The following is a 27,767-nucleotide window of genomic DNA, read 5'->3' as shown; positions in this document are numbered from 1 at the left end:
TTTTAGGTGTACGGTTAGATTGTTTATTTGAGATTTTTCTTGTGTCTTGAGGTGAGATTGAATTGCTGTAAAATTCCCTCTTAGCGCTGCTTTTGTTGAATCGCATAGGTTTGGGGTCATTGTGTTTTCATTTTCATTTGTTTCTATTTTTTCATTTGTTTCATTTTCATTTGTTTCTATGTATTTTTTTATTTCTTCTTTGATTTCTTCAGTGATCTCTTGGTTATTTAGTAGCACACTGTTTAGTCTCCTTGTATTTGTGTTTTATACAGTTTTTTTCCTGTAATTGACTTCCAGTCTCATAGTGTTGTGGTCAGAAAAGATGCTTGATACGATTTCAATTTTCTTACATTTTCTGAGGCTTGATTTTTGACTCAAGATGTGATCTATCCTGGAGAATGTTCCATGTGCACTTGAGAAGAAAGTGTAATCTGCTGGTTTTGGATAGAATGTCCTATAAATATCAATTAAACCTATCTGGTCTATTGTGTCATCTAAAGATTGTGTTTCCTCATTAATTTTCTGTCTGAATGATCTGTCCATTGGTGTAAGTGAGGTGTTAAAGTCCCCCACTAATATTGTGTTACACTCAATTTCCTCTTTTATGGCTGTTAGCATTCGCTCTATGTATTAAGGTACTACTATGTTGAGTGGATATATATTTATAATTGTTATATCTTCTTCTTGGATTGATCCCTTGATCATTATGTAGTGTCCTTCCTTGTCTTTTGTACATTCTTTATTTTAAAGTCTATTTTATCTGATATGAGTATTGCTACTCCAGCTTTCTTTTCTTTTTTTTGCGGTACACGGGCCTCTCACTGTTGTCGCCCCTCCTGCTGTGGAGCACAGGCTCCGCACGCGCAGGCTCAGCGGCCATGGCTCACGGGCCTAGCCGCTCTGCGGCATGAGGGATCCTCCTGGACTGGGGCACGAACCCGTGTCCCCTGCATCGGCAGGCGGACTCTCAACCACTGCGCCACCAGGGAAGCCCTCCAGCTTTTTTTGATTTCCATTTGCATGGAATATCTTTTTCCACTCCCTCACTTTCAGTCTGTATGTGTCCCTCGGTCTGAAGTGGGTCTCTTGTAGACTTCATATATATGGGTCTTGTTTTTATATCCATTCAGCTAGCCTGTGTCTTTTGTTTGGAGCATTTAATCCATTTACATTTAAGGTAATTATCGATATGTATGTTCCTATTAACATTTTCTTGATTGTTTTGGGTTTGTTATTATAGGTCTTTTCCTTCTCTTGTGTTTCCTGCCTAGAGAAGTTCCTTTAGCATTTGTTGTAAAGCTGGTTTGGTGGTGCTGAATTCTCTTAGCTTTTGCTCTCTGTAAAGGTTTAAATTTCTCTCCATCAAATCTGAATGAGATCCTTGCTGGGTAGAGTAATTTTGGTTGTAGGTTTTTCTCTTTCATCACTTTAAGTATATCCTGCCACTCCTTTCTGGCTTGCAGAGTTTCTGCTGAAAAATCAGCTGATAACCTTATGGAGATTCCTTTGTATGTTATTTTTTGCTTTTCCCTTGCTGCTTTTTATATTTTTTCTTTGAATTTAATTTTTGTTAGTTTGATTAATATGTGTCTTGGTGTGTTTCTCCTAGGGTTTATCCTGTATGGGACTCTGTGAGCTTCCTGGACTTGGTTGACTATTTCCTTTCCCATGTTAAGGAAGTTTTCCACCATAATCTCTTCAAATAGTTTCTCAGACCCTTTCTTTTACTCTTCTTCTTCTGGGACCCCTATAATTCAAATGTTGGCACATTTAATATTGTCCCAGAAGTCTCTGAGATTGTCTTCAATTCTTTTCATTCTTTTTTCTTTATTCTGCTCCTCAGCAGTTATTTCCACCACGCTGTCTTCCAGCTCACTTATTCATTCTTCTGCCTCAGTCATTCTGTTATTGATTCCTTCTAGTGTATTTTTCATTTCAGTTATTGTGTTGTTCATCTGTTTGTGTGTTCTTAAATTCTTCTAGATCTTTGTTAAATATTTCTTGTATTTTCTCAATCCATACCTCCATTCTATTCCCGATATTCTCAATCATCTTTACTATCATTACTCTGAATTCTTTTTCAGATTGGTTGCCTACTTCCTCTTCATTTATTTGGTCTTGTAGGTTTTTACCTTGCTCCTTCATCTGTGACATATTTTTTGTCATCTCATTTTTTTGATGAGTGGGATTGTGTTCTTGTCTTACTGGTTGTTTGGCCTGAGGCTTCCAGAACTGGAGTTTGTAGGTTATTGGGTAGAGCTCAGTTTTGGTGCCAAGATGTGGACCTCTGGGAAACCTCACTCCATGGAATATTCCCTGGGGTCAGGTTCTCTGTTAGTCCAGTGGTTCAGACTCTGAGCTCCCACCGCAGGAGCTCTGGCCTGACCCCCAGCCCGTGAACCAAGATCCCACAAGCCTCACAGTGCAGGAAAAAAAAAGAAAAGAAAGAAAGGAGCAGAACAATAACAAAGAGTAAAAAATAAAATAAGGTTAGAAAACTAACAGATATGTTAGAAAGCATTAAAAAATTAAAATATAGATGAAACAACAACCAGAAGGTAAAACAGAACCACAATAGTAAGAAAGAGGAGAAAAAAAAAAAGCTGGAAAAGGCCTTGGCTCTGGGGGGTGTGGCTTAGGCAGGGGTGGGGTTTAGGGGGTTGGTGGGGCCTATGCTTAGGACCCACTGGGCAGAAGAGGCCCTGGGGGAGGGCGGGTGCTTTGGCTTAATGCAGCAGGAGGGGCCCAGGAGTGTCTCTGGACTTAGAGGTCAGAGGACCAGGTCCAGGACCCCATCAGGCTCACTGGGCCTGAGTGGGTGGGGGAAATGCTAGGTGCATTCCGCCCTGTTGCTCCAATCCTGGAGGGCCCCTCCCCATTGGCCTCTCTTCTACTTCCCCCCTCCCTCCCTCCTATGCCTCTAGGAGCCATGTGGCCAGAGGTGGCCCCAGAAGGCAGGGGACCAGACCCAGAAGCCCAACAGGCTTCCCTAGGAGGAGTGAGTGGAGGAAACACCCTCTGCATCTCCCCTGATCTTCCAATCCCGGAGGGCCCCTCCCTGTCTGCCTCTACTCCTCTTCCCCCCTCCCCCCTTCCCTCCCTCCCTCCTATGCCCCTAGGACCCCCAGAGCTGGAGGGGGCCTCAGAGAACACAGAACCAGGCTCAGGACCCCAGCAGGCTTCCCAGGGCCCGAGTGGATGGGGGAAATGCCCACTGCACCTTCCCTGATCTTCTGGCCCTGGAGGGTCACCCCCCACCATCTGCCTCTCTTCCTCTTCCCCCCTCCTCCCTCCCTCCCATGCCCCTAAGACCCACAAGGCCAGAGGGGGCCCCGGAGAATGAAGTACGAGGCCAGGTCCCAGCAGGTCTCCAGGCCGAGTGGGCAGGGGAAACACCTGCCACACCTCCCCTGATCCTCTGATCCTGGAGGGACCCTCCTGGTCCACCTCTCCTCTTCTCCCCCCACCTTCCTCCTACACCCCTAGGACCAACATGGCCCAGAGGGGGCCATGGAGGACAGGGGATCTGGCCCGGGAGCCCAACACATTTCCTGGGGCTGAGTGAGTGGGAGAAACACCTGCCCTGCCTCCCCTGATCCTCTGAGCCCCTAAGGGTCCCTCCAGGCATGGGAACTACTCCCCCCTCCCAGCCACCCCTCAGGGGCACCAGTCCTGTCCGGCTTCCACTTCTCCTCCGCGCTCACCCACCCCCCCACATCCTACCCAGTTGCTCACGGGTTCCTCCCATCTCCTTGGGCATCAAGGTCCCCTACCAGTGTCCAGCAGGCACCCTAGTTGTAGGGAGACTCAAACTCCGTGTCTTCCCACACTGCCATCTTGACTCCAACCCCCAATACCAGACTATCTTAATTGCAATTGCTTTTTAATAAAATGTTATCTGGTAGGATAGGCCGTTCATTTTAAGCTTCTTCTACAAGTTTGGTTTCCTACTTTTGGCTTGTTGCTCTTCCATATAATAATTAGTCATCATATAGAGGTCTGATAGAATTTGGGGGAGAATTGCAATCCACATGATATTAAACTTTCTTATTCATAAACATGACATACCATTTCATTTATTCAGGTCTTCTTTCAGTGTTTCACAATGTTGCCCATAAAAATGTTTTATATCCTGTTTTAATTTTAGATGTTACTGCAAATAGAAGTTTTTACTATTATATTTTTAATTGGTCATTATTACTGCTTAGAATACAATTGATTTTATATGTTGATTAGTTTCCTAGGGCTGCCATAACAAAGTACGATAAACTGTGTGGCTGAAACCACATAAATTTATTCTCTCACAGTTTGGGAGGCTAGAATCTGAAATCAAGGTGTCAGTAAGATGACACTCCCTCTGAAGGCTCTAGGGAAGAATCCTTGCTCACCTGCCTCAGCTTCTAGTGGCCCCAGGCATTTCTTGGCTTCCGGCAACAGACTCCAATCTCTGCCTCCATCTCCATATGGCCTCTTTCGCTCTGTGTCCTCTTTTCTTTTTACAAGGACACCAGTCATTGAACTTCAGGCCTAACCTAAATTGAGAATGATTCCATCTTGAGATCCTTAACTAATTACATCTGCAAAGACCCTATTTCTAAATAAGGTCACAATCTGAGATTCCAGGTGGACATGAATTTGGGGTGGACACTATTCAACTCACTTACAATCTTATATCAAACAACTTGACCAAATTTTCTTATTATTTCTAATAGTTTGTGGATTATCATATCTTTTATGTCATCTTCAAACAGACAATTTTCTCATTTTCTGTCTCTTCTGTCATTCCTTTTTTGTTCCCCCTTAGGTCTTCCTACTTTTGCTACAACTCCATGAAAATATTGAACAAAAGTTGTAATGACAAGCAACTTTAATTTGTTACTAACTTGAGTATGAATTCTTCTAAAATTTCACAGGTAAGTGTAATGTAATATTTGATGTAGGGCTTTAATAAACATCCTGTATTATACTAATCCAGTTTCCTTCAATTCCTAGTTTGCTAAGAGGTTGTTTTTACATTGTTGTGTTTTCAAATTATGAATGAGTGTTGCATTTTATTGTCTTATTTTTCAGCGTCAATTGAAATGATCACATTTCTTTTATCTAACTGTTAATGTAGTTGTCAGGGAGGAAAAATTGTTCCTCTATCCTCCTACGTTCAGCAGCTGGAGTCCTATATATATTGTCTTTTTCTCTTGATCAGATTTACTAGAAAGTTGCTCATTTTTAGTTTTGTTCTAAGAATTGGCTTTTTATTCTGTTAATCATTTCTATTGTTCCTCTGTTTTATCTCTTATTAGTATCTGCTCCTACATTTGTGAATTCCTTACTTCTACTTTCTTTGGGTTTACTATGCTGTTCTTTTTCTATTCTTGACTTGGACATCTAGCTCATTTAGTGTTAATTCTTATTGCTATTTAATAGCTGCATTTACAGTTATATATTTCCCCCTCAGTACGACTTGGTGGATTTCCACAACATTTGACATAAAGTACTTTCATTGCTATTCACTGTCAAATATTTTATGATTTCATTGTGCTTTACATATAAATGATGAATTTAAAAGTTGTTGAGCGTTCCCTTGTGACTCAGTATTTTTGATTTTCACACGTACTTGAAAATAATGTAGTGTCTCTGTTTGTTTCCTTGGTTTTTACCCTACCTTTCTGGGATTCTTATTAAATATGGATATTGACATTTTTATTTCTTTGCTCCATATCTTTTAACTTGTCTTTCACATTCTTTCAACTTCTTCTTGATGATTTCTGGAGAGTTCTTCAACCTGATCTTCCAGGTTACTAATTTTATTTTTGTATACATTTTACTCTTGCACTCTATTATTTATTTTGGTTATTACATATTGTAGACCGAGACTCTTCCACTAGTTCTTCTTTATGACTGCTCATTTGTGCTTTACAGTCAAGCAATTGGTATCTCTTCTCTCTCTCAAATGATATTTATTATGCTTAATTCTAATTCTCGGTCTATGTGGCCCATTACTTTTCTCCTTTTTTATATAGTGATTGTGCTCTTCAGATGTCTCATTACTTTTTCCTGTGAGGTCACATTTCCCTGAAATTATTGGCTATCAATGGTAATGTCTTCCTAGGAGAACAGGCCAAATTCCAAGCCTTAGCTTGTGCCATTGGTAGTGAATTTGCAGGGGTTCTTAAAAGGATTCTTTAGTAATAAGAGCCTGTTTTGATCTGTCCTCAACAATTTTCCATTCTGTTACTCACACACCCAACCCTAAGTGACTTTTCTGTACCTCGACCCAAGTACAGTTTTCCCAAGAGTTGTCATCCTCTTATGATCTAGTCATCTAAACCAGAGGTTCTCAACCAAAGGAGGTATTTGGAAATGTGTGAGGGAAATTTGGAGGTTGCTCTATTGACATTGGGTTACTACAGGCATTTAGGGCAAGGGGCTGGGGTACTAAGCATGCCTTTTTATAACGCATAGAAAAATCCCACACAATGAAGTACTGTCCCAAACAGAATGACAGTAGTGCCCCCAGCAGTGATGGGGCAGAAGTTAAAGTTTAGGACTAGCTCATTCATTTGCACAAGTAGGTTTCTCCTCTGTACTCTTAGGGTCCCCTAGTGGTGCCTGATGCTGCTACACTGCCCCCAATCAGGTGCTCAGAGAGATGCTATTTCTCTGCCCTACGGTAGCAAGGTGGCAATCATTGTTCTAACCAGGGTATTATAAGGAGATTAAAAGGACTCAGAATGCTCGCCTCAATCTTTATCCTGCCCATGGCTTCCAGCTGTTTCCTTCCCTGGGTTCGCTTCCTCTCCCCAAACCCTCACCTCCATCAGGCACAACAGAACCCAGTTATCTTGGACTTCCTAGGGATATCTCACAGTTTTTATTAATGTCTCAAATACATCACCTCCTCTCACTTCTGTGGCATCTCCAGGGCTGGATCATGTGAGGGAATCACACCCTCTATGAGTATCCCATCCTGCTGCCTCACAGGAACACTGATTATTAACAATATATGGAAAAAAAAGTACATGGAAAACTAATTTTGAAAAACGAGAGCAACAAAAGGAGATTCACCCCAGAAGATAATAAAATGTTGTATCTTTATATTTGTATAAAGCCATGTTTTTAAAAAAAGCAAAATGAAACCCAAAAGAATAACATTTACAGAAAAATAGACCAAACAGGATTATAAAGCCCAGAAATACAGCAGGTATAGATGGCAACATGAAATGATAGAAGTGGCAGCACCAATCTGTGTGAACATGATAGTCTATTTGGTAAGTTATTTAGTAGATGATTTGGGGGGAAATGAACCATTTCATGGAGAAATATTTTCTCCACTTGAGAAAGCTTTTAAACTCTTTCTCTTGAAATAATTTTATAATTACAGAAAAGTTTCAAAAATAGTACAGAGAGCTCTCATATACCCTTCAGCCAGCTTCTCTCAATGATAACATCTTGTGTAACCATTGTGCAACGTTCAAAATCAAGAAATTAACATTGGTAGATTAGTAGCTAAACTACAGACTTTGTATGAATTTCACCAGTGTTTCCACGAATGCTCTTTCTCTGTTCCAGAACCCAATCTAAGGAAGCCACATTGCATTCAGTCATCGTGTCTCCTTAGTGTCTTCCTATCTCTGAAAGCTGCTTAATTTGGCATTATTTTTCATGATCGCTACACTTTTGAATAGTATTGTCAGTTTGTCAAATGTCCCTCAATTTTGTCCTATCTAATATTTTCTCATAATTAGATTGGGGTCATGCATTTTTCTCAAGAATACCACAGAAGTGGTGTGCCCTTCTCGGTACAACATCATGAAAGGAGATACATCTTATTACTGCTGATATTAACCTTGACCACTTGTGTAAGCCGGTGTCCGCTGATTTTCTCCCTAAAGTTACTATTTTTCACTTTGAAATTAATAAATGTATTGGTGGAAAGATATTCTTGTTTCTCCTCAAACTTTCACCCAGTGGTTTTAGGATTCATCAGCAGATCTTGACTATTCCAACTATTCCTGCAGTGTTCTAATGCAGAGAAATGATGTACCTTGACAATGGATCTGTTTATATTAGGAAATGGAATACTTTTCATTCTGAAATGTCTGTATTTAACTTGCTCCACTTCATTCATGTTTTTCATAATAAAAAAGGGGCATACACTTGCTTTACAATCATATAACTAAAAGCGTCTTGAGTAGTATAAGCGTTCCAGTCAAACCTGAAGGCCAAGACTTCTTGCAGAATTTTAAAATAAGTTCCTCTTCATTCTACCTTGGAGGTAAAGTCCCAGCCGGGCAAACCTGTTACTCAATGTTTGGTCAAAAACTGACTAGGTGGTCAGATGTCCGTATTCTCTTGTTCAAGCTGTGCAAATCCATCCGAGTTGTTCAGGAAACCAGACACATCACTGTCTGAACAAGCACATTCATTTACTTATCCACAAAAATTCCTGGACACGTGCTGCTACGATAACTAAAATATCAAAGTTAAGGGCATTTGAAAAAGATGCTCACAGTTTTCTTGTGTCTCACTTTTTCAACTTCCTGGAAAATATATTGCTTCCTGCTGCCAGTGAATAAAAATCTAATAACTTGTTTTTGCAATATGTGTACTAGCTGGTTTCATGTAATTTGGCCAGTGTCTCACATTTTAGAATTGAATCCTGTCTGAGAATTTGGAGGGTGAGATAAAAGTCTTCCTCCCGGCCCCCAACATGCTCCAGTGCCTCACAGAGATGGAAAGCACCGCTGAGGACCTAACTGAAAGAGACTTTAGGGCATGATGCAGCCCTGGTAGTGAGCTGGAAACAACCCCAGCAGCTGGCACAGGTTTTCGTTGTGCTCCACCAGGTAGTGCCTTTCTGCCTCTGCTTCTCCGACTTCTGCTGTGAACATCTAACTAATTTCTACTCTCTGTGTTCTCTGCTTTGTGGATCCTGCTGCCTTGTGTCTTCTGCTATCTCATGCCTGCTGGCAGTACCTTGGAGTGGATAAAAATGCAGCTCTGGAGATCTGGCTTCATAGCCTGCCTCTTCCAGGTGCTGATTCTGTGAACTTAGTTAATGTTTAAACATCCTGTGCCTCACTGTCCTCATCTGAAAATGGTGATGACCTCACAGTGTAGTTCTGAGGGTTAAGTGGGTTAGTGCATGAAAAGCACTAGAACAGTGCCTGGTAAGTCCTCGAATAAATGTTAGCTGTTGTTATTTAATCCGTGAGTCTCTTCCATCTACACCCACCAAGCTCTTCCGTCTCCACATGTATGTGTCTCTTTCACATTCCAGCAAATAGGAGATCTGAATGCAGGCAGTCACCATTGAAAGGGAGCATCCATATTTGGCAGGCATCTCATGCCAAGTTTGAAACAGGTGCTCATCTCTGTTATAGGTGGCCAGGTAACAATGACTTAGGCATAATGAAGCAGACTTAAAACTCTGTTTCACCACCTTTTTCAAAGAGAGCTCTGGGCATGGCAGTCCCTCTGAACTTCGTACACTTTCGCACAATACCTGAAAATGGCACAGAGGCCATGGTGATCTGTTACTAGTAAATCTGGGGCCATGGTGAGTTATCTAATCACGTGTCTGCCTCAGCATTGACCTTTCCCCTCACCACCAACATGGCTGAGCTGCACAGCCTGTGCCCTTCTTCATTACATTAGTGACATAGAGTCCTATGCCAAGTTCTCACTGCTGGAACCTTGAGACTTCTTGCTATTGCATCTTCTTTCATCCTTCCTCCCCTTGTACTCAGATCCCATGGACACAAGACTTCCCACCATTCAGTGCAGCCTCCTTGGCAATGGGGTGCATCTTGTTTGATTCCTGAGGCCACGGCAGCCACTTCCCTAACTTGTGGCTGAGTCCCCACTGCGTGTTTCCTGGACATCTACTCTTTGCTTTGCCCATTTTGCTTGGGCTCCTTTAGACCCCTGCCAAGGTAAGACTACTCTTACCCTATTCACACCCCCAAAGAATTGATGCTCTCCTGGGTTATATTTTATTGTGTGAACTCATGGCTCTATGTTCCTACTTCTGACTGAGCTCTCATGTTCAGACTACTCATTTAGACCCATAAATGTAAGGGAAAGGAAACTGCTCAAAGATGATGAGGAAAACATACTAACTGCAAAGAGCACATATATCGTGCTCACACCAGGCTTTTGAGCAAACTGAAAGAAAACATGGTTTAAAAAAAAGAGCCTTTTCTTTTAAATATATTGAACAATAAATATATGAACCACAGGATCTACCTGAACTTGCTTCTACCATACATATTGGAGTCACGCTGAGTAGTGAAAAGGGCTCTGAATCAGAGGTCAAAGTGGCAGGAATCCTGGTCTCAGCTCTGTTTCAAAGCTCACTGGATGCTCTGTGCTTTGTGACCACCTGGAGGCGTGGGGTAGGGAGGGTGGGAGGGAAGGAGACGCAAGAGGGAAGAGATATGGGAACATATGTATATGTATAGCTGATTCACTTTGTTATAAAGCAGAAACTAACACCCCACTGTGAAGCAGTTATACTCCAATAAAGATGTAAAAAAAAAGCTCACTGGATGACCTGGACAAATCATTTAAACTCTCCTCTGTGCTCTCAGTTCCTCAAGTCAAGCATTTCTATTAAACTAACCCCAGGTTAACATTAAATATCAAGATTGATATGACTAAAGCAAAATTAAAATCCACATGGATTTTAATGTGTCTCAGAGTAGGCTGTGAACTTGTGTCTCAGAGTAGGCTGTGAACTTGGGTGGTTGCTGGCACTGGTCTCCTACGGAGCCGCCAAACCAGACCTACTGCAAATATTTATCTATTATTAGAGACTCCCTAGGGAAGAAGTGAGCAACTTCGACCAGTTGTATAAGGTTAAACAGCTTTTCCAACAGTCATTATGTAAAGACATAAGAAAGTATTGTTAAGGCCAGTTCCATGGAGCATGATGAAGGATGTTGGGAGCATTATCAAAATCCTAAAGATCCTTGTGAAATAGGTCTTGATTTCTTGCTTATACATATGACTGAAAGGATTGGTGTAGATGTTTAAAGATGTTTAACTTCCTGTGTGGGGCAGCACTAATGAAACTGTGGAAGGATCCACAGTGTAATCAGCTACTGCGTCCTATGAGCGCTGGTGCATTTGTCCTGGGCACATGCTTTTTCTGGCATCATTTCTATCGGTTCAAGAATACAAATCCCAGATGGATTCAAACCCATGACTGTAAGCGGTCACTCTCAGAGGCAGTCACAGAAGTGCCTCTCAGAGTGAATCAATATCATTGTCTTGCCTACATTGTATTTGAGGTTCTTTCTTAATTCAGCAAATTTTACCAGGTACCTACTCTGTACTAGATAATACGCACCAGAATCTGGCAACTGGGTCTTGACGATGAGGCTCAGGTGGAGATTAAATGGTTCAGCTTTTCACAGATGACAATTCATTCAAACTTCCAGATTCATTCACATTTTCTTGTCAGGTATTTATTGCACACTTACTAAAATTAATAAAGTCTAAGAACATTAAAATTATCTAATTTAACCACACTGAGAATTTCATTTCTCCTCCCCACCTCTGCATGAACTGAGAACTGCAGCTGTGATCCAGGAACCTCCTTAAGGTGGGGCTGGCAAGCCTGATACTCACCTTACCTGAAACAAGCAGAGTATTCTGGATCTAAGCTCAAAGTACGCAGACTGCAATTTACACCTGTGATATGTCTTGGCACAGAGGAGAGGTACACCCGTAATACACCGGTGGCTTCAGAACAAAGCCTTACCACCCAGCTCACCATAGTTCCTGTGTATGGAATTAAGCAGTCTTTAAACTAAAGGTATGAAAATATTTGCAAAGTTGGGGAGGTCAGGGAAAGGAGTAACATTTATTCTTGGGTGCAGAAACTTCTAATGTCTATGTATAAACTGGGGATCTAGGGTAGGAGGTGCTTCTAGGGGAGAGAAAATTTTGAGAGATGAGAAAATTTTAGAAGGGCAGTGTTTAAGCCATCTGATTTTAAAAGACAACTTGAAATTCCAGGGCAAAGACAGAAATGAAGATGTAACCATAGAAAACGTTGATAAAGCCTAAAACATTTTTTAAAGAAAGAGAGAAATCTGAATTTTAAAACAAATCTTTTCAAGCTTGAGGGGTGCTAGAAAGGCTGGTAAGACAAGAAAGGGGAACCTATTAACAGATTAGTAAAAAGGAAGCTGGAAAAATCAAGTTACATTAAAAGGGCCCCAGAAGAATGTGATTATCAGAGTCAGTATTTATTGGGATGTTTTGTGTCTGCTCTTCCTGTTTAAGGGAAGAGAATAGGAAACCTGTTAGATGACACATAGCCTGGAAACTTCCCCTAAGCATGAGCAACCCTGCATCCATCAGGCCCTTAGTTGCTCAGTTTCTTACAGTCCATGGTGGGCTCCATTCTCAGAAGATGACGAGGAAAACATACTAACTGCAAAGAGCACATATATCGTTTTGTGTACTCTCTTGAGGTACAAGCTAATAAAGGCAGCTGGGAGACAGCAAGAGCAGCAGGAGGACCAAGTTTCAATTCTGGGAGTAACTCATACGAGGACAAAAAGAATCAGGAGGCATAAACTTTTCAAGTATTTCTGCATTTCTTTCCTGGTTTTGTGCCCGTTTTTGTATTGTCTCTTTTAGGATCCCAATCATGACAATGAGAATAACAAATCATAAGTCACTGTTGGTGTTGTTGTTTATATTAGCCTCCTGGATCACTTTTACAGTTTTCCAAAACTCCACAAAGGTAGGAACTGCTTTCTTTATGTGTTTTACAAAAGTACATTTTTACTCGACACTTCATCTGTTCTAGAAAAGTCCAAACAAACAGACCTATAGATTGTAGTAGGGGAGTTTCAACAGCTTACACACCTTTAAGAGCCAAGGTACTTGAAAATAATCATGCAATATGAGAGAGGGTAATATTGCGTGTGTGTGTGCGTGTGTGTATACACACATTCTTCTTTTGTCACTTATATCTGCATTGCAACAGTCTTCTCCCAATGCTTAGCTTGTCTTTACACCTTCTCCAAGGAACCTCTGAACAACAGAATATTTTCATGTTTATGTAGTAAAATTTATGTTAATACCGTTACTGTTAATACTGTTAATACTTTTTACGGTTAATACTTTTTACTGTTAATACTTCTTGAGTACTAATAAACCCTTCCCTATGCCGACATCAAATTATTTATCTAAATATTCTACTTAAAGTTTTAAAGGTTGCTTTAGACATTTAGCCCTGTAATGTACTTGGATTTTTTTTTTTTTTGCTGATTTTTCTTTTATTTCCATATGGATAACCACTTTTTCAGCTCTTTTTATTTTGTAATGCTTCCTTTCCAAGCTGATTTATCATGTCATTTTTGTTGTATATCAAAATCTCTAATAAATACAGGTCCCTCTGTGGGCTCTTCGTTCTATTCCATTGAACAATTTGTCTTCCCTGTATCAATACCACATGGCTATAGTTAACAGAGCTTCATAATTAGTTTTGAAAACTTCTTTAGTTTTCGGCCAGTCTTGGCTCTTCACTCTCTTATATATTTTAGAATCAGACTGTCAAATTTAGTGAAAAATTCTACTTAAATTATAAGTCCATGACATTAGCCATATAGATCAAATTGAGAAAACTGATATGTTTATAATATTATTTTGCTGTTTATCAACATGTAATCTCTCTCCATCTATACAGGTCTTCTTCAAGATCTTTCACTAAATTTTATAATTTTTGCATTCAGGTCTTATACGTCTTTTGTTAGAGTGATACCACGGTACTTCATAATTTTTCTGTTGCTGTTGTCAATAGTGTCCTTTTAAATACATTTTCTAATTGCTTACTGCTGGTGTAAAGGAATCCAACTGACTTTTGCATAAGGAACAGTAGGATTTTACTTTCCAAGATCTTGAAAGACTCATTAGTTCACAGATCCAATATAGTCTAGATCTCTCTGAGGACAGAAAGTATACTTGTTCTAAAATTTTGATTTTTCTATTAATTCTGTTCCCTTGGATGTCTCCTCTTTGTTGAACCTGATACCTCTCTCTCATGAGTTACTTTTTTTTTTTTGGCCACGCCACGTGGCTTGCAGGATCTTAGTTCCCCAACCAGGGATCCAACCCGTGTCCCCTGCAATGGAAGCATGGAGTATTAACCACTGGACCACCAGGGAAGTCCCTCTCATGAGTTACATTTCATGAAAACTTTTTGCTAATTCTTGGTTGTGTACTTTCTTACACCTGAGATTCTGTGGTGGCCAGTGTGCAGTGCTGTTACCTGTTTGCTCCAGCATGTTTGTGGCAGAGATGCAAAAAGTGCTGCAGGGCAACAAACGCTCCCCACTTTTCTAAAGGGTTGCCAGGCACACTGGGTCCTACCCACCTCTCCAGCTTAAATATCTGTAGTTTTTACTCTCACCAGAGTACAGAAGTCCCTGTTTCTAGCTGTCTGGCCCAGGCACGGGTGGGGAAATAAGGAGGTGTCAACCTGCCTGGTTTGTCCTCCTGTGAGCCTCCCCTTCACCCCTTTTTATTCCAGTTATCACCCTCCTCCATGTTGGTAATGTCCCTGCAGTGACTTCCTTCTTTTGCCAAAGCCTCATCTACATGCGTTGGAGCCATGGTTTCCTTCTTTGATCTAATCTCATCTGCATTTCGTTCTTCAGGAGACTGCTTATAAGTTCTGGTCCATATAAGGTATCTCTTCCTATTTCCCAGAACAATTAGAAAATTTTAAGTTCTTTTCTGCCGTTTATACAATTTTATGGTGGGAAATCGAGGCTATAATATGTGCTTACTCCTCCACCTTGAATCAGAATTTTCCTGTTACTTTTCTACTAAAAAAAAATTGTGCAGAGAATATTATTCTACCATACTGAAAATCACTTATAATTTTCATGTGAAGTTGTAGCAGTTTAAAACCATCTGATAATGTACTGTATGGTTAAAAGATGTTACTAAGATAATGTTCAGATCCTCTAGGTACTTACTCTTTTATTTAAAACATCTTTATTGGAGTATAATTGCTTTACGATGTTGTGTTAGTTTCTGCTGTATAACAAAGTGAATCAGCTATATGTATACATATCCCCTCCTTCTTTCGCCTCCCTCCCACCCTCCCTATCTCACCCCACTGATCTCCCTGTGCTATGCAGGTGCTTCCCACTAGCTATTTTACATTTGGTACTTACTTATTTTTTAATTTAGTTCCTGCAGCAACTACTGAGAGATTTTTTCATTTCTGATCCTGACTGTGGATTTTTCTACTTCTCCCTTTAGTTCTGTCCATTTTTGTTTCACATATAAATACATGGATACGTAGGCACATACACATTTAAGGTTGCTATGTTTTCAGACCAATTGATGCTGTTATCACTAAGACATGTCCATCTTTATGTCTGGTGATACTCTTTGTCTTGAAATCTACTTTTTTTTTTTAACATCTTTATTGGGGTATAATTGCTTTACAATGGTGTGTTAGTTTCTGCTTTACAACAAAGTGAATCAGTTATACATATACATATGTTCCCATATGTCTTCCCTCTTGCGTCTCCCTCCCTCCCACCCTCCCTATCCCACCCCTCCAGGCTGTCACAAAGCACCGAGCCAATATCCCTGTGCCATGAGGCTGCTTCCCACTAGCTATCTACCTTACTACGTTTGTTAGTGTGTATATGTCCATGACTCTCTCTCGCCCTGTCACAGCTCATCCTTCCCCCTACCCATAACCTCAAGTCCGTTCTCCAGTAGGTCTGTGTCTTTATTCCTATCTTACCCCTAGGTTCTTCATGACATTTTTTTTTCTTAAATTCCATATATATGTGTTAGCATACGGTATTTGTCTTTTTCTTTCTGACTTACTTCACTCTGTATGACAGACTCTAGGTCTATCCACCTCATTACAAATAGCTCAATTTCGTTTCTTTTTATGGCTGAGTAATATTCCATTGTATATATGTGCCACATCTTCTTTATCCATTCATCCGATGATGGGCACTTAGGTTCCTTCCATCTCTGGGCTATTGTAAATAGAGCTGCAATGAACATTTTGGTACATGACTCTTTTTGAATTTTGGATTTTTCAGGGTATATGCCCAGTAGTGGGATTGCTGGGTCATATGGTAGTTCTATTTGTAGTTTTTTAAGGAACCTCCATACTGTTCTCCATAGTGGCTGAACCAATTCACATTCCCACCAGCAGTGCAAGAGTGTTCCCTTTTCTCCACACCCTCTCCAGCATTTATTGTTTCTAGATTTTTTGATGATGGCCATTCTGACTGGTGTGAGATGGTATCTCATTGTAGTTTTGATTTGCATTTCTCTAATGATTAATGATGTTGAGCATTCTTTCATGTGTTTGTTGGCAGTCTGTATATCTTCTTTGGAGAAATGTCTATTTAGGTCTTCTGCCCATTTTTGGGTTGGGTTGTTTGTTTTTTTGTTATTGAGCTGCATGAGCTGCTTGTAAATTTTGGAGATTAATCCTTTGTCAGTTGCTTCATTTGCAAATATTTTCTCCCATTCTGAGGGTTGTCTTTTGGTCTTGTTTATGGTTTCCTTTGCTGTGAAAAAGCTTTGAAGTTTCATTAGGTCCCATTTGTTTATTTTTGTTTTTATTTCCATTACTCTAGGAGGTGGGTCAGAAAGGATCTTGCTGTGATTAATGTCAGAGTGTTCTGCCTATATTTTCCTCTAAGAGTTTGATAGCTTCTGGCCTTACATTTAGGTCTTTAATCCATTTGAAATCTACTTTAACATTAATGTTAGCTTTTTTATGCTTACATGGTATATTGTTTTCCATCCATTCACTTTCAACCTATAGGTATCTTTATACTTAAACTACATTCCTTGTAGATAGCAAATAGTTGGGTCTTGCTGTTTTATCTCTGCCTTTAAAAAAATTTAACACTTCATTTATTAATATCATTCTAGTAAAACTTTCTTTCTAGAATGTATTACTAATCACATAGGTGAAAATATAACAGCTTCACCTTTTTATAAATGAATTATCTCAAATATTGAAACATTGATCACAAATTCATTTAATAAAAATTCTTGCAAAATTTGATAAAACCATAAATTTTAATGCCAAACTATAACTTTTAATATCAAAATATTTTAAATATTTCAAAATATTAAAATATACATAAATGAATGCGTTGACTACAGAACATTATTTTATTTATACATACTGTCTTTTAAAAATCTTCACACTCTAACTATTCCAAAACAGTATTTTTTTTCTTTTGAGTTTGATTACACTACTTTAATCCCAGGAAGAGTATTATCTCTGACTTTTAATGAAGTGTTTAGTCTACTTACTTTTAATGGAATTATTAATATGGGTGGATTTAGGTCCATCATTTTGCTATTTGTTTTCTGCCCAGCCATTCTGGTTTTTATTCCTCTGTTCCCCATTTCCTGCCTTATTTTGGGTTGTTATTTTTGTTGGTTTTTTTTAGTATTTCCTTTCAGTTTCTCTATTATTTTTACAGCTCTAAGTTGTCTTTCTAAAGTGGTTTCTCTAGAGATTACAATACACATTCTTAACTTTTAGAGTTAATATTGTGCTACTTCATGTAATCTGTAATAACCTTTCAACCATTTATTTCCATTTATTCCCCCCATTCTTTATGCTATAGTTGTCATATTATTACAAAATTGCAGTTCTTAAATAATTGTATGCACTTTAAAGAAACTAGGAGATAAGCACACAGTATTTTATATTAATACATATATTTATCATTTCTGGTGCTTTTCATTCCTTCCTGAAGATCTATGTGTCTTTTTGGTGTAATTTCACTTCAGCTTGAAGAACTTTAGTTAGCAGTTGTCTCTTTTTTTCTTTTTGATCCCGCCGCTGGCATGTGGGATCTTAGTTCTCCTACCAGAGATCGAACCTGTGCCCCCTGCAGTGGAAGTGTGGAGTCTTAACCACTAGACCGCTGGGGAAGCCCCAGCACTTTTTAAAATGCAAGTCCAGTGTTGTCCCTTCTGTAGAGCTAATCACTGTTCTCTACAGGAGAATTAGTCCAATACAAGCTACTCTGCCTTTATTGGAAATTTGGAGATATTACTATGACTCACTGAGTTCTCAGAAATAGAGTTATTGATAAATGCAGTGAACATTGTTAAAGGTCTTGTACATATGCTATAGAACTGTTTTCCAGAAATGTGGTGCCATTCACACCTAAACCAACAGTGAAAGAGAATTTTAGTCTTACTGCATGTTTGCCACACTGGGTAGCTCATTTTTAGAGATACTTGCCTGGGATTAAAACCTGACTCTGTTGCTGACTAGCTATACAAGCTTGGCTAAGTCCCTTAACTTCGCTGTGAACCAGGTTCATCATCTGAAAATTGGGTCATAAAAATAAATTCCCCATATATTATTGTGAGGATTAATTGGCTAACATATGAAAAACATTTGGCATTGTACCTGGCACATAATAAATGTTTGCTATTACTGTCTCTTATTTGATAAATTAAAATGTTTTTATTTTTTAAAATCTTCACGTGTCAAATAATAAAACAGTAACAATGTTAATCATAGTTAGTCCAGTACAAGCTATTCTGCCTTTATTGGAAATTTGGAGATATTACTATGAAAGATTTATACCAAAAAGTGTTCTTTACAGAATCGTAAGTAATAGAGAAAAGCTGAATGCAATAAATATCTAAAAAGACAGGAATAAGTGAAATATTCCATAGGCTGGAATATTATGTGGTCCTTTGACATAAGGTGGAAAGTTTTTAATTACACTTTTTTTTAAATCAAAATTCATTGGTAAATATTCAGTTTATTCACAATCATGTGAAATTGTTATATAGAGGATGAGATAAAATCACCCAAACGGCAAGAGTAGTTATCAATGGTTGGTGTGACTGACTTTTATTTCCTATAGAATTGTGGCATTCTCTCGTTTTTAATAATAAATCAGTGTTATTTTATGATTAGAAAATAAATATTTTATAAGCCTATGCTTCTTATGTGCTGTTAGCTAAAGCAATCTGAAAATTACTAATAAATATCACAATTTAATCAAAGTGTAACAAGTGAAATAGAAAAAAATAGATAATTGTATATTACATAAAATTTCCATGCTTCTTAAACATTTTCTTAAGGATTTATTTAAATGACTGAATTCTAGTTTTAAGATAAAAAATAATTGAACAATAAACATTTGTTCTCTGCTATGCAGTTAAAAAGCATTTTCTCATTTGGTCTCCATGACTGCCCAGTGAAAGTATATTTTATGATCACCACTTTAAGGAAGAAGATCCCAGGGCTCTTTAGGGTGGAGTGGCTCATTCAAAATAGATTAGCCACTGATGGGAGTTCCCTGGCAATCCAATGCTTAGGACTCTGCACTTTCACTCCCAAGGACCTTGGAGTTCAATCCCTGGTCAGGGAACTAAAATCCTGCAAGTCATGCAGTGCAGCCAAAAAAAAAAAAAAAAAAAAAAAAAACAGAAATAGTGAAATCTCAATATATTTTTAATTTTTGTACCTCCCATCATTTTATAAAAGAGAAGTTGGCTAACCTACCAAAATTATTACATTAAATAAGCACATTTTCTTTGTTCTTTATTGTATTCCTTGTCATTTCAGTTATGGACTGTACTCAAGTTGCCCATCTCCCTCCATCACAGGAATTTCATCATGAAATCATGTCCTGCAGCACCACTGGATCCAGCAGTTTCACCAACAGAGACTGAGCTGAGAATAAAGGGGATCAAGGAGAAACTAGACCAGCTGATCCCACCCAGACCCTTCACCAACGTGAGCTCCACCACCAGCGCCACACACAGCAAAGCCACCCTCCTCAGCCCTCGAGACACATACTGCAGGGGGGATCAGCTAGACGTCCTGCTGGAGGTGAGGGACCACTTGGGACGCAGGAAGGAATATGGCGGGGATTTCCTGAGGGCCAGGATGTCCTCCCCAGCCCTGAAGGCAGGCGCTTCGGGAAAGGTGACAGACTTCAACAATGGCACCTACCTTGTCAGCTTCACCCTGTTCTGGGAGGGCCGGGTGTCTCTGTCTGTCCTGCTCATCCTCCCCAGTGAAGGGGTGTCGGCTCTCTGGAGGGCAAGGAACCAAGGCTATGACAGGGTGATCTTCACAGGCCAGTTTGCCAATGGCACCTCCCATGTCAATACTGAGGGGAGGGCCGGGTGTCTGGGAGGGCCGGGTTCTGGGAGGGCCGGGTGTCTCTGTCTGTCCTGCTCATCCTCCCCAGTGAAGGGGTGTCGGCTCTCTGGAGGGCAAGGAACCAAGGCTATGACAGGGTGATCTTCACAGGCCAGTTTGCCAATGGCACCTCCCATGTCAATACTGATTGCGCCCTGGTTTTAAATTCAAGTGCTGAACTGTGTGAGTACCTGGATAGTCGAGACCAAGAAGCCTTCTACTGCGTGAAGCCTCCACATATACCCTGTGCTGCACTCACCCACATGCATTCCAAAAACAAGGCCGTGTCTTATCTTAGCAAACAAGAAAGAAGCCTCTTTGAAAGGTAAATAATTATTTCTGGAGACTACCCGGGCAAATATAGTAATGATTTGGCCTATCTGTTGATCTAAAGGAAACTGCTATGAGTATATCAACTTAGGGACTCTGTGAAGAGCCATTTTAGAAAAGGTCTGTGAATTCATTTGGGGACAGTGCCCACTCTCCAGTAGTCCCTAAAGGTTTGGGATATTTAACACTTATCATTGAAACAAAAAATATAAATAAAATAAAAATTAAAAGAGGAGGAGAAATAGACATGTGTGAATATGCATGGGATCTAATATATTTTTTCTGCTTCTCAAAAACTTACCTTGTACACTTTCTGGGGATCTGTACTCCCTGGACTAATAGGCCAAGAAATGTAAATTTAATAAATGGTTTGGAACCGTGGGCAAAGTAGTCAGTTATTATCACAAGAAATAACTGAAGCAATGGGTAATGTGGCTTCTTGTGTTTCCTGATCTTGGGGCCACCTGCAGATTAATTTCTATATTTGTCTCGTTAAGGTCAAATGTGGGTATAGAGATGATGAAAAAGTTTGGCGCCATTACTGTCTCCAAATGCAACAGTAAGTTCTCCCTGTGTTTGACGGGTGGTACTTAGTACTAGTCCCATTTAAAGCATTTCTTCTTTTTGCGGACTTATTCACTATTACCTGTCCTATTGTTACTCTGCTTATCAGGCTGGTCTATGGTAGGTCAAGATGCCAGTTACCTAAGTGAATAAATGAATAGAATCATAAACCTGTTTTATAACTCTCATCGTGAGGGCTTCCCTGGTGGTGCAGTGGTTAAGAATCCGCCTGCCAATGCAGGGGACATGGGTTTGAGCCCTGGTCCAGGAAGATCCCACATGTCACGGAGCCCTGGTCCAGGAAGATCCCACATATCACGGAGCAACTAAGATCCCACATGTCACGTGAGCCACAACTACTGAGCCTGTGCTCTAGAGCCCACGAGACACAACTACTGAGCCCACGTGCCACAACTACTGAAGCCCGTGTGCCTAGAGCCCATGCTCCACAGCAAGAGAAGCCACCGCAATGAGAAGCCCGTGCACCACAAGGAAGAGTAGCCCCCGCTCGCCACAACTAGAGAAAGCCCGCGTGCAGTAACGAAGACCTAACACAGCCAAAAATAATAAAAATAAATAAATAAATATAACTCTCATCATCAATCTTATCATTATCTATCAGGCAACAGATAACCTGCCCATCAGACACATCAACCTTCAAATGTCAAAACTCTCTCCTAATTTGCACCTAGGTCTTATTCCCAAACCACCACCATCAGCACTTCCCACATTGCTACAAGCACAAGAATCACCATCTAGAGGTTTCTAACCTGCCCTCTATAAGTCAATTCATTACAATTTCCCCCTCTTTGTCTTTGCCGCCTTTCAAACATTTTAACATATAAAATAGCAATTCCACACTTATATTTATTAATTGCTCTTCAATTTCTTTGGCTCAAAACATCCTAGGAAATCATTATCTAAAATGATTTAAGGCAAGAACTTTTGTGTCCCTTTAAATTCGACATTAACAACTTGCTAATTGCTACTGAACTCATTTACACTGAAGTGTATATACGACCTACAGGTAGAAATGGCATTTTTCACCCAGGATACACAAGGATACTCATACCGGTTATTAAAATATTAAACCACTTCCTTTGGTTGGTGGATAATCACTGCCCCAAGACCACCAAGGCTAGATACGTCAGTCCATCAGATTCCCAGACTCTTCACAAACCAGTGACTAACGGGTTAATACCTGGCCTGTTCTGGACCTCCAGGACTCTGCTCCAGCCTACAGCCATATCCATGTGGACTGTCCAGGTCCCAAACCAAATTAGTTGTTAATTTTTTTTATATTTCCATGCACTTAAAGGATTTACAGTTTGATTGTGGCATTTAAGACACTATGACAGTCCTCAGCTGCCGCTAAGGTGCTCCATCCTTCCGAGGAAGCTAAAGCCGCGTTGGGGAGAGGCCCTCACTTCATCTGGCGACAAGCACCACACCCGGCAGCCCCCATTTAGCACTCGCCCCCACCATGGCCTCTGTCTCGGAGTTCACCTGCATCTACTTGGCCCTCATCCTGCACGACGCTGAGGTGACGGTCACGGAGGATAAGATCAATGCCCTCATTAAAGCAGCTGGTGTAAATGTTGAACCTTTCTGGCCAGGCTTGTTTGCAAAGGCTTTGGCGAATGTCAACATCGGGAGCCTCATCTGCAACGTGGGGACTGGTGGACCTACCCCAGCAGCTGGTGCTGCCCCAGCAGCAGGCCCCGCCCACCCCACCACTGCTGCCCCAGCTGAAAAGAAGAAAGTGGAAGCAAAGAAAGAAGAATCTGAAGAGTCTGATGATGACATGGGCTTTGGTCTTTTTGACTAAACCTCTTTAGTAACACGTTCAATAAAAATCTGAGCTCTTTGAAAGAAAGAAAAACAGAAACAAAAAACACACTAGGACAGTGTGTGATAAACTTGGGGGTAAAGTGGGATAAAATGACAAGATAATTGAGTTTTCATTACTAAGCAAGAATTGATGTCTTTCCTTTCATAAGAAGGCAAACAAATACTTAAATTTTACCTAGAAGGCCTTTTTCCTGGGAGAAATCTCGTTCTCTGTAATGAACATTAATGGGTATCATTTAGAAAATTCTTATCAGAGAAAATTTTTTCTGAAAAATAAGTATTCCATTAAGATAATGATGCTTCAATAAGGCTTTTCCTCCATCCTCACACCCTATTAAAAGGATACTTAGAAAAGACAGTTGGTTCTTAATAAATACTGATGGGTAAAGTGATATTTTAGAAGATCCTATCTTGTTGATTCTTTAGCAGAAAAGACAGCTCCAATGAAAAAGAAATGCAAGTTTGGAATGGCATCCACAATCCCCAGTGGATATGTCTGGAAAGACACATGGAATCCTGTCTCCTGTAGTTTGGCTCCAATCGAAATGAAAGAATGCCTGAGAGGAAAATTCATACATCTAATGGGAGATTCCACGATCCGCCAGTGGATTGAATACTTCAAAAGCAGTATCAAGAGTATGCCTGTCTAAGCTATTACTCATATCCTTTTCAGAAACATCTTTTTCATTTCAAGGGGAGAAATGAATATGGGAAATGCCTCTTCTTTTTCATATTTGTTAATCACAGCACACCAACACTTTTCACAAGACATCATTGTCTTTTCTTTAAAAGAATACATTTATTGACTAGAAGGGAGCCAGTTTAGAAAAAGGTTTACTCCATGCCTATCCCTGCAAAATTCACACTTCAGTATTTATCCAGCATGCTCAGAAAATCATGGACAGAGCAGACAATAATAAGATATTATACTGTCCACCTTCTACAGATGGCATGATGATTAAGGGTGTGGATTCTAAATCCAGATGTCTTGGGATCAAAATATGGCCTCTACATGTCCTAGCTGGATGGGCTTGGGCAAGTTACATAACTACATAGTGATTTTGTCCTTAGTTCCCTCATCTGTAAAATGGAGATGAAAATAGTACCCACCTGGTAAAACGAGGTAATATACACAATGCATTTAGAATACCGTTTGCTACATACTAAGTTCCCTTTGGTGTAAGCTGTCATCACTATTATTATATCATGGAAGCACAGATGCTAGGAGTAAGATAATGGCTTCACATCAGGTAGGCACAGTGGTTAAAAGTAGGGGCTTTGGAGCCTAACAGACCTAGATTGTGCCACTTAGAAGCCATGACCTTGGGCATAGTACTTATTTTCCTCATCAATGAACTAAAAATAACAACAGCAGCTGGCGGTGGTTATAAAGAGTAAATGAGGTAATGGTTATAAAATATTTAACACATTGCAAGACACATGAGCACTCAGAAAGTGCCCAGTAAACAACAGCTATTGCAATGATTATCATTAGTTCACATCAGAGTTGGGGCTAGAATCCATTTGCTAGAATCCTAGTCCAGTTGCTCCTTTTACTAAACCAAGAATGCATCAATACTAATTCAGAATCCACTAGTAGATCTTAGCACTCTTACCTGGAAAACTGTCACTGCCTGTCCTGGACCCTGGCTTTTACCACTGGGGACAGTGCAGCTGGTGTGGCTCCCTGCTGGCCTTCCTGACAGGATGCCACTCTTGTGATCTCCAACTTAGGGTGTAAGCTGATTCTCCCAGTAAAAAGGGAAAATCAGTAGGGCCTTGGATCCCCTCCAACAGAAGGGGAGAGTTTTAAATTGTGACCTCTGGTAAATGACTAAACTCCACCAGACCTCAGTTTCCTCATCTATAAAATTAAGGGTCTGGGGATAACCTCTAGCATCACATCCTATAACTGTGGGTCTCTTAGTTTATAGAAAGTACTAAATTATTGAGTTACCTACCCTCTTGGCTGACCTTTCAAGTTGTGGTAGCAAAACATCTGTTGCACATATTGTTAAAAGTTAAATTGTATGGCTACAGTGTGCTTTGGAAAAGGAAACTGAAATATGTTAGAAGCGGAATGAAGAAAAAATTCTGCCCTTTTCCTCCACCCAACCCTCCAGCATCACTATTTTCAAACCACACTGGTTAAGATTTTAAGTGCAGCCCTTTACTTCTAAGATGATACATGTTACAAAGCATTAATAATCCTTTACTACACACTTTCCTCAGAAGTTCTAGCTACAAAGCAGCTGGCCTTGATAGTTTGACAAGGGTCTAATTAATACGATGAAAAATGAAGGGACTTCATTTTCTTCTATCCATATTATACTTTTCAAAGGTTTTAAGATTGGGTAGACTACTTTCACAAGAATTGTGAGAAACTTCAAGTTTAGGTACAGATTCTGTCACTTACTAGTTGTGTAATCTTGAACAGGTCATTTCATCTCTTGGTTTTCTTTTCTACAATATGGCAATTAAATATATATATGCATATATATTGAGCTTTGAAGTAAATGAATATATCAGTCCTAATAAATGCTTTGTAAACTGTAAAGTCCTTCACAAATGAGTAGTAATATTATTATTATAGATGATGTATTCAGTGCCATTTCATGCATATGTAAAAGAAACACAGAAGTATAAAATATAATTCCAGTCTTAAGGAAACTTACAGAGGACTTGGGGAAATAGGGCTACTTGTTTTTTGAAATATAAAGACATCAATTGGTATCTTTCTCTATCTTCAAATGAACTTAGTCTATAGTTAGCAAAACGTACAAAACTAATACCCACAAAAGTGACTCCATCATCCTCCAGTGAAGTGATCTCAGTGCTCACCATCGCCAGTCGATTTGGTTCTACATGGTTCTACAGAGGGGCAGATATAATTTCTTATTTGTATAACACTCTTGGTTGCTCAATAATTTTCAAACTATTCTCTCATTTAAACCTATAATAAATTAGTCAGGATTAATTTATTTAATCATAAATACCAAATCTTTTCTTCTATTTTTATGACCTGTGTAACTTTTTTTCCTTTGTCATCAGCCCTGAAGTCAGTGGATCTGCATGAATCTGGAAAATTTCAAAAACAATTTGCTGTGGACTTGGACAAGAATATCAAAATCCAGTGGCAAAAGCATAGTTACCCCTTGGTTGTATCACTGGCCTATTCAGTCAAAGAGATTGAGTACATCGCTCGGGTTATTGACAGAACTGGAGGAGGAAAAAGTACTATCATTGTTATCTCTCTGGGCCAGCACTTCAGACCCTTTCCCATTAATGTTTTTCTCCGAAGGGCCCTCAGTATCCATGATGCAGTTCAGCGCCTTCTTCTGAAAAGCCCAGACACTGTGGTTATCATCAAGGCAGAAAACATCAGGGAGATGCACACTGATGTGGAGAGATTTAGTGACTTTCATGGTTACATCCAATATCTTGCCATAAAGGACATTTTTCAGGATCTCAATGTGAGCATTATTGATGCCTGGGATATAACAATTGCATATGGCACAAATAATGTCCACCCGCTCCAATCTGTAGTCAGAAATCAGATTAATATATTGTTAAACTTTATTTGCTAGATAAAACATATCACTTTAATTTATCCACTTAATTAAAGACATCTATTAAGTGTTTGCTATCATGCCAGATGCTGTTGGCTCTGAACTCTCAATTAACAAGAGAAAATCTGCACTATGGCTGATTTATTAACCAGCAACTCAACCAAATCAGTTATTTCTAATTTGGGCTTCCACTTACAAATAAACACAAAAATACTTATGAAAAGGAGCTACACTTCTTGATCAGAGTCATGCCACTTTTCACAAGCAGGAAGTCAAGACACCTAATGGTTAAAAGTTCTCTGTGATGCATGGAAATTCAGAGCAATAAAGTCATTATAAAATAAATATTTGGAGAAAGTAGTCCCATTTCCTTATTTACGAGACAAGTTCAAGATGATTTCCAAGTGGGAAGAGAAGTCTTTTGAGGCAATGCTCCCTGTACATGGTCCTGAAGGAGCAACAGAATTTGAAGCAAGACCCTCTGGATACTGAAATCCTCTGACATTTCTCTCCCTAGAGGGACTCCCACTGCTAGGAGCTAATCTATTCTATAGAATTTATCCTTCAGGAATACCAGATAAAACAGTTGAAAGCACAGTGCTCTAGGATTCAGAGAGCCGGGCTTCAGTCCTTCTGTTGACAGTAATTACATAACTTTGGATAAGTCACTTCAGCTCTCTGGGCCTCAGTTTCTGAAACGAAGGAGTTAGTCTGAGATTTGTGATTTTCAAACCTTGCTCTGTGCAGCTCTGGGTGGTGCTGCAGGTACTGCCTGAAGGGACAGGAGTTAGGAGAAGTGCTCGGTGCGCAGGGTACCAGTTCTTCCACACCACTTCAGCCAGAATATCAGCCATTTTTACCCATGTTTATTGGGCTTCTGGGTAGGCTTTTGATTTGAAAAAAAGGTTCTACTGCTTAAAATGTTTGAAAACCATAATGTAGATAATCAACATTGGTTTCTATAATCTACACATATGGGTTACTATTTTCATCACCCTCACTTGCATTGTAATAGGCCTTCCCAAAATTTGACCGAAAAAGAATATGAGAATTTCAGTTGAATAGGGTGATATAATTATTATAAAGTATTTTGGTATAATATCCTTCTTTAATTTTTCCCTCTAAACCATGCCCCAGATATCACTGGGCCCCTGACGTACTCTTGTTCCATCTAAGAAAAGACAATTATAATAGGAATGTCTTAAATCCATTTATCCAGTTTCCTTCAGGAAAGGGATAATAATTTTTCT

General features: G+C 39.7%; 2 protein-coding genes across 2 annotated transcripts; both read left to right on the top strand.

Annotated features, from left to right (window-relative positions):
* The first annotated feature begins 10,429 nt into the window (after positions 1–10,429).
* LOC132526321 (NXPE family member 4-like) lies at positions 10,430–26,862 on the top strand. The gene is made up of 7 exons (XM_060160427.1): positions 10,430–11,818; positions 12,652–12,757; positions 19,622–20,114; positions 20,291–20,528; positions 21,031–21,092; positions 23,378–23,584; positions 26,000–26,862. The coding sequence occupies exons 2-7, from the start codon at positions 12,662–12,664 to the stop codon at positions 26,533–26,535; spliced, it is 1,632 nt and encodes a 543-aa protein (XP_060016410.1). The 5' UTR covers positions 10,430–11,818; positions 12,652–12,661; the 3' UTR covers positions 26,536–26,862.
* LOC132526320 (large ribosomal subunit protein P1-like) lies at positions 22,520–22,926 on the top strand. Its single transcript, XM_060160426.1, has one exon. It carries the CDS (start codon positions 22,581–22,583, stop codon positions 22,923–22,925), a length of 345 nt encoding a protein of 114 aa, XP_060016409.1. The 5' UTR covers positions 22,520–22,580; the 3' UTR covers position 22,926.
* Positions 26,863–27,767: the final 905 nt, after the last annotated feature.

Source organism: Lagenorhynchus albirostris, chromosome 9, assembly GCF_949774975.1.
Source record: "Lagenorhynchus albirostris chromosome 9, mLagAlb1.1, whole genome shotgun sequence".
In the NCBI taxonomy this organism is placed as follows: domain Eukaryota; kingdom Metazoa; phylum Chordata; class Mammalia; order Artiodactyla; family Delphinidae; genus Lagenorhynchus; species Lagenorhynchus albirostris.
This window is presented reverse-complemented; position numbering and strand designations above follow the sequence as displayed.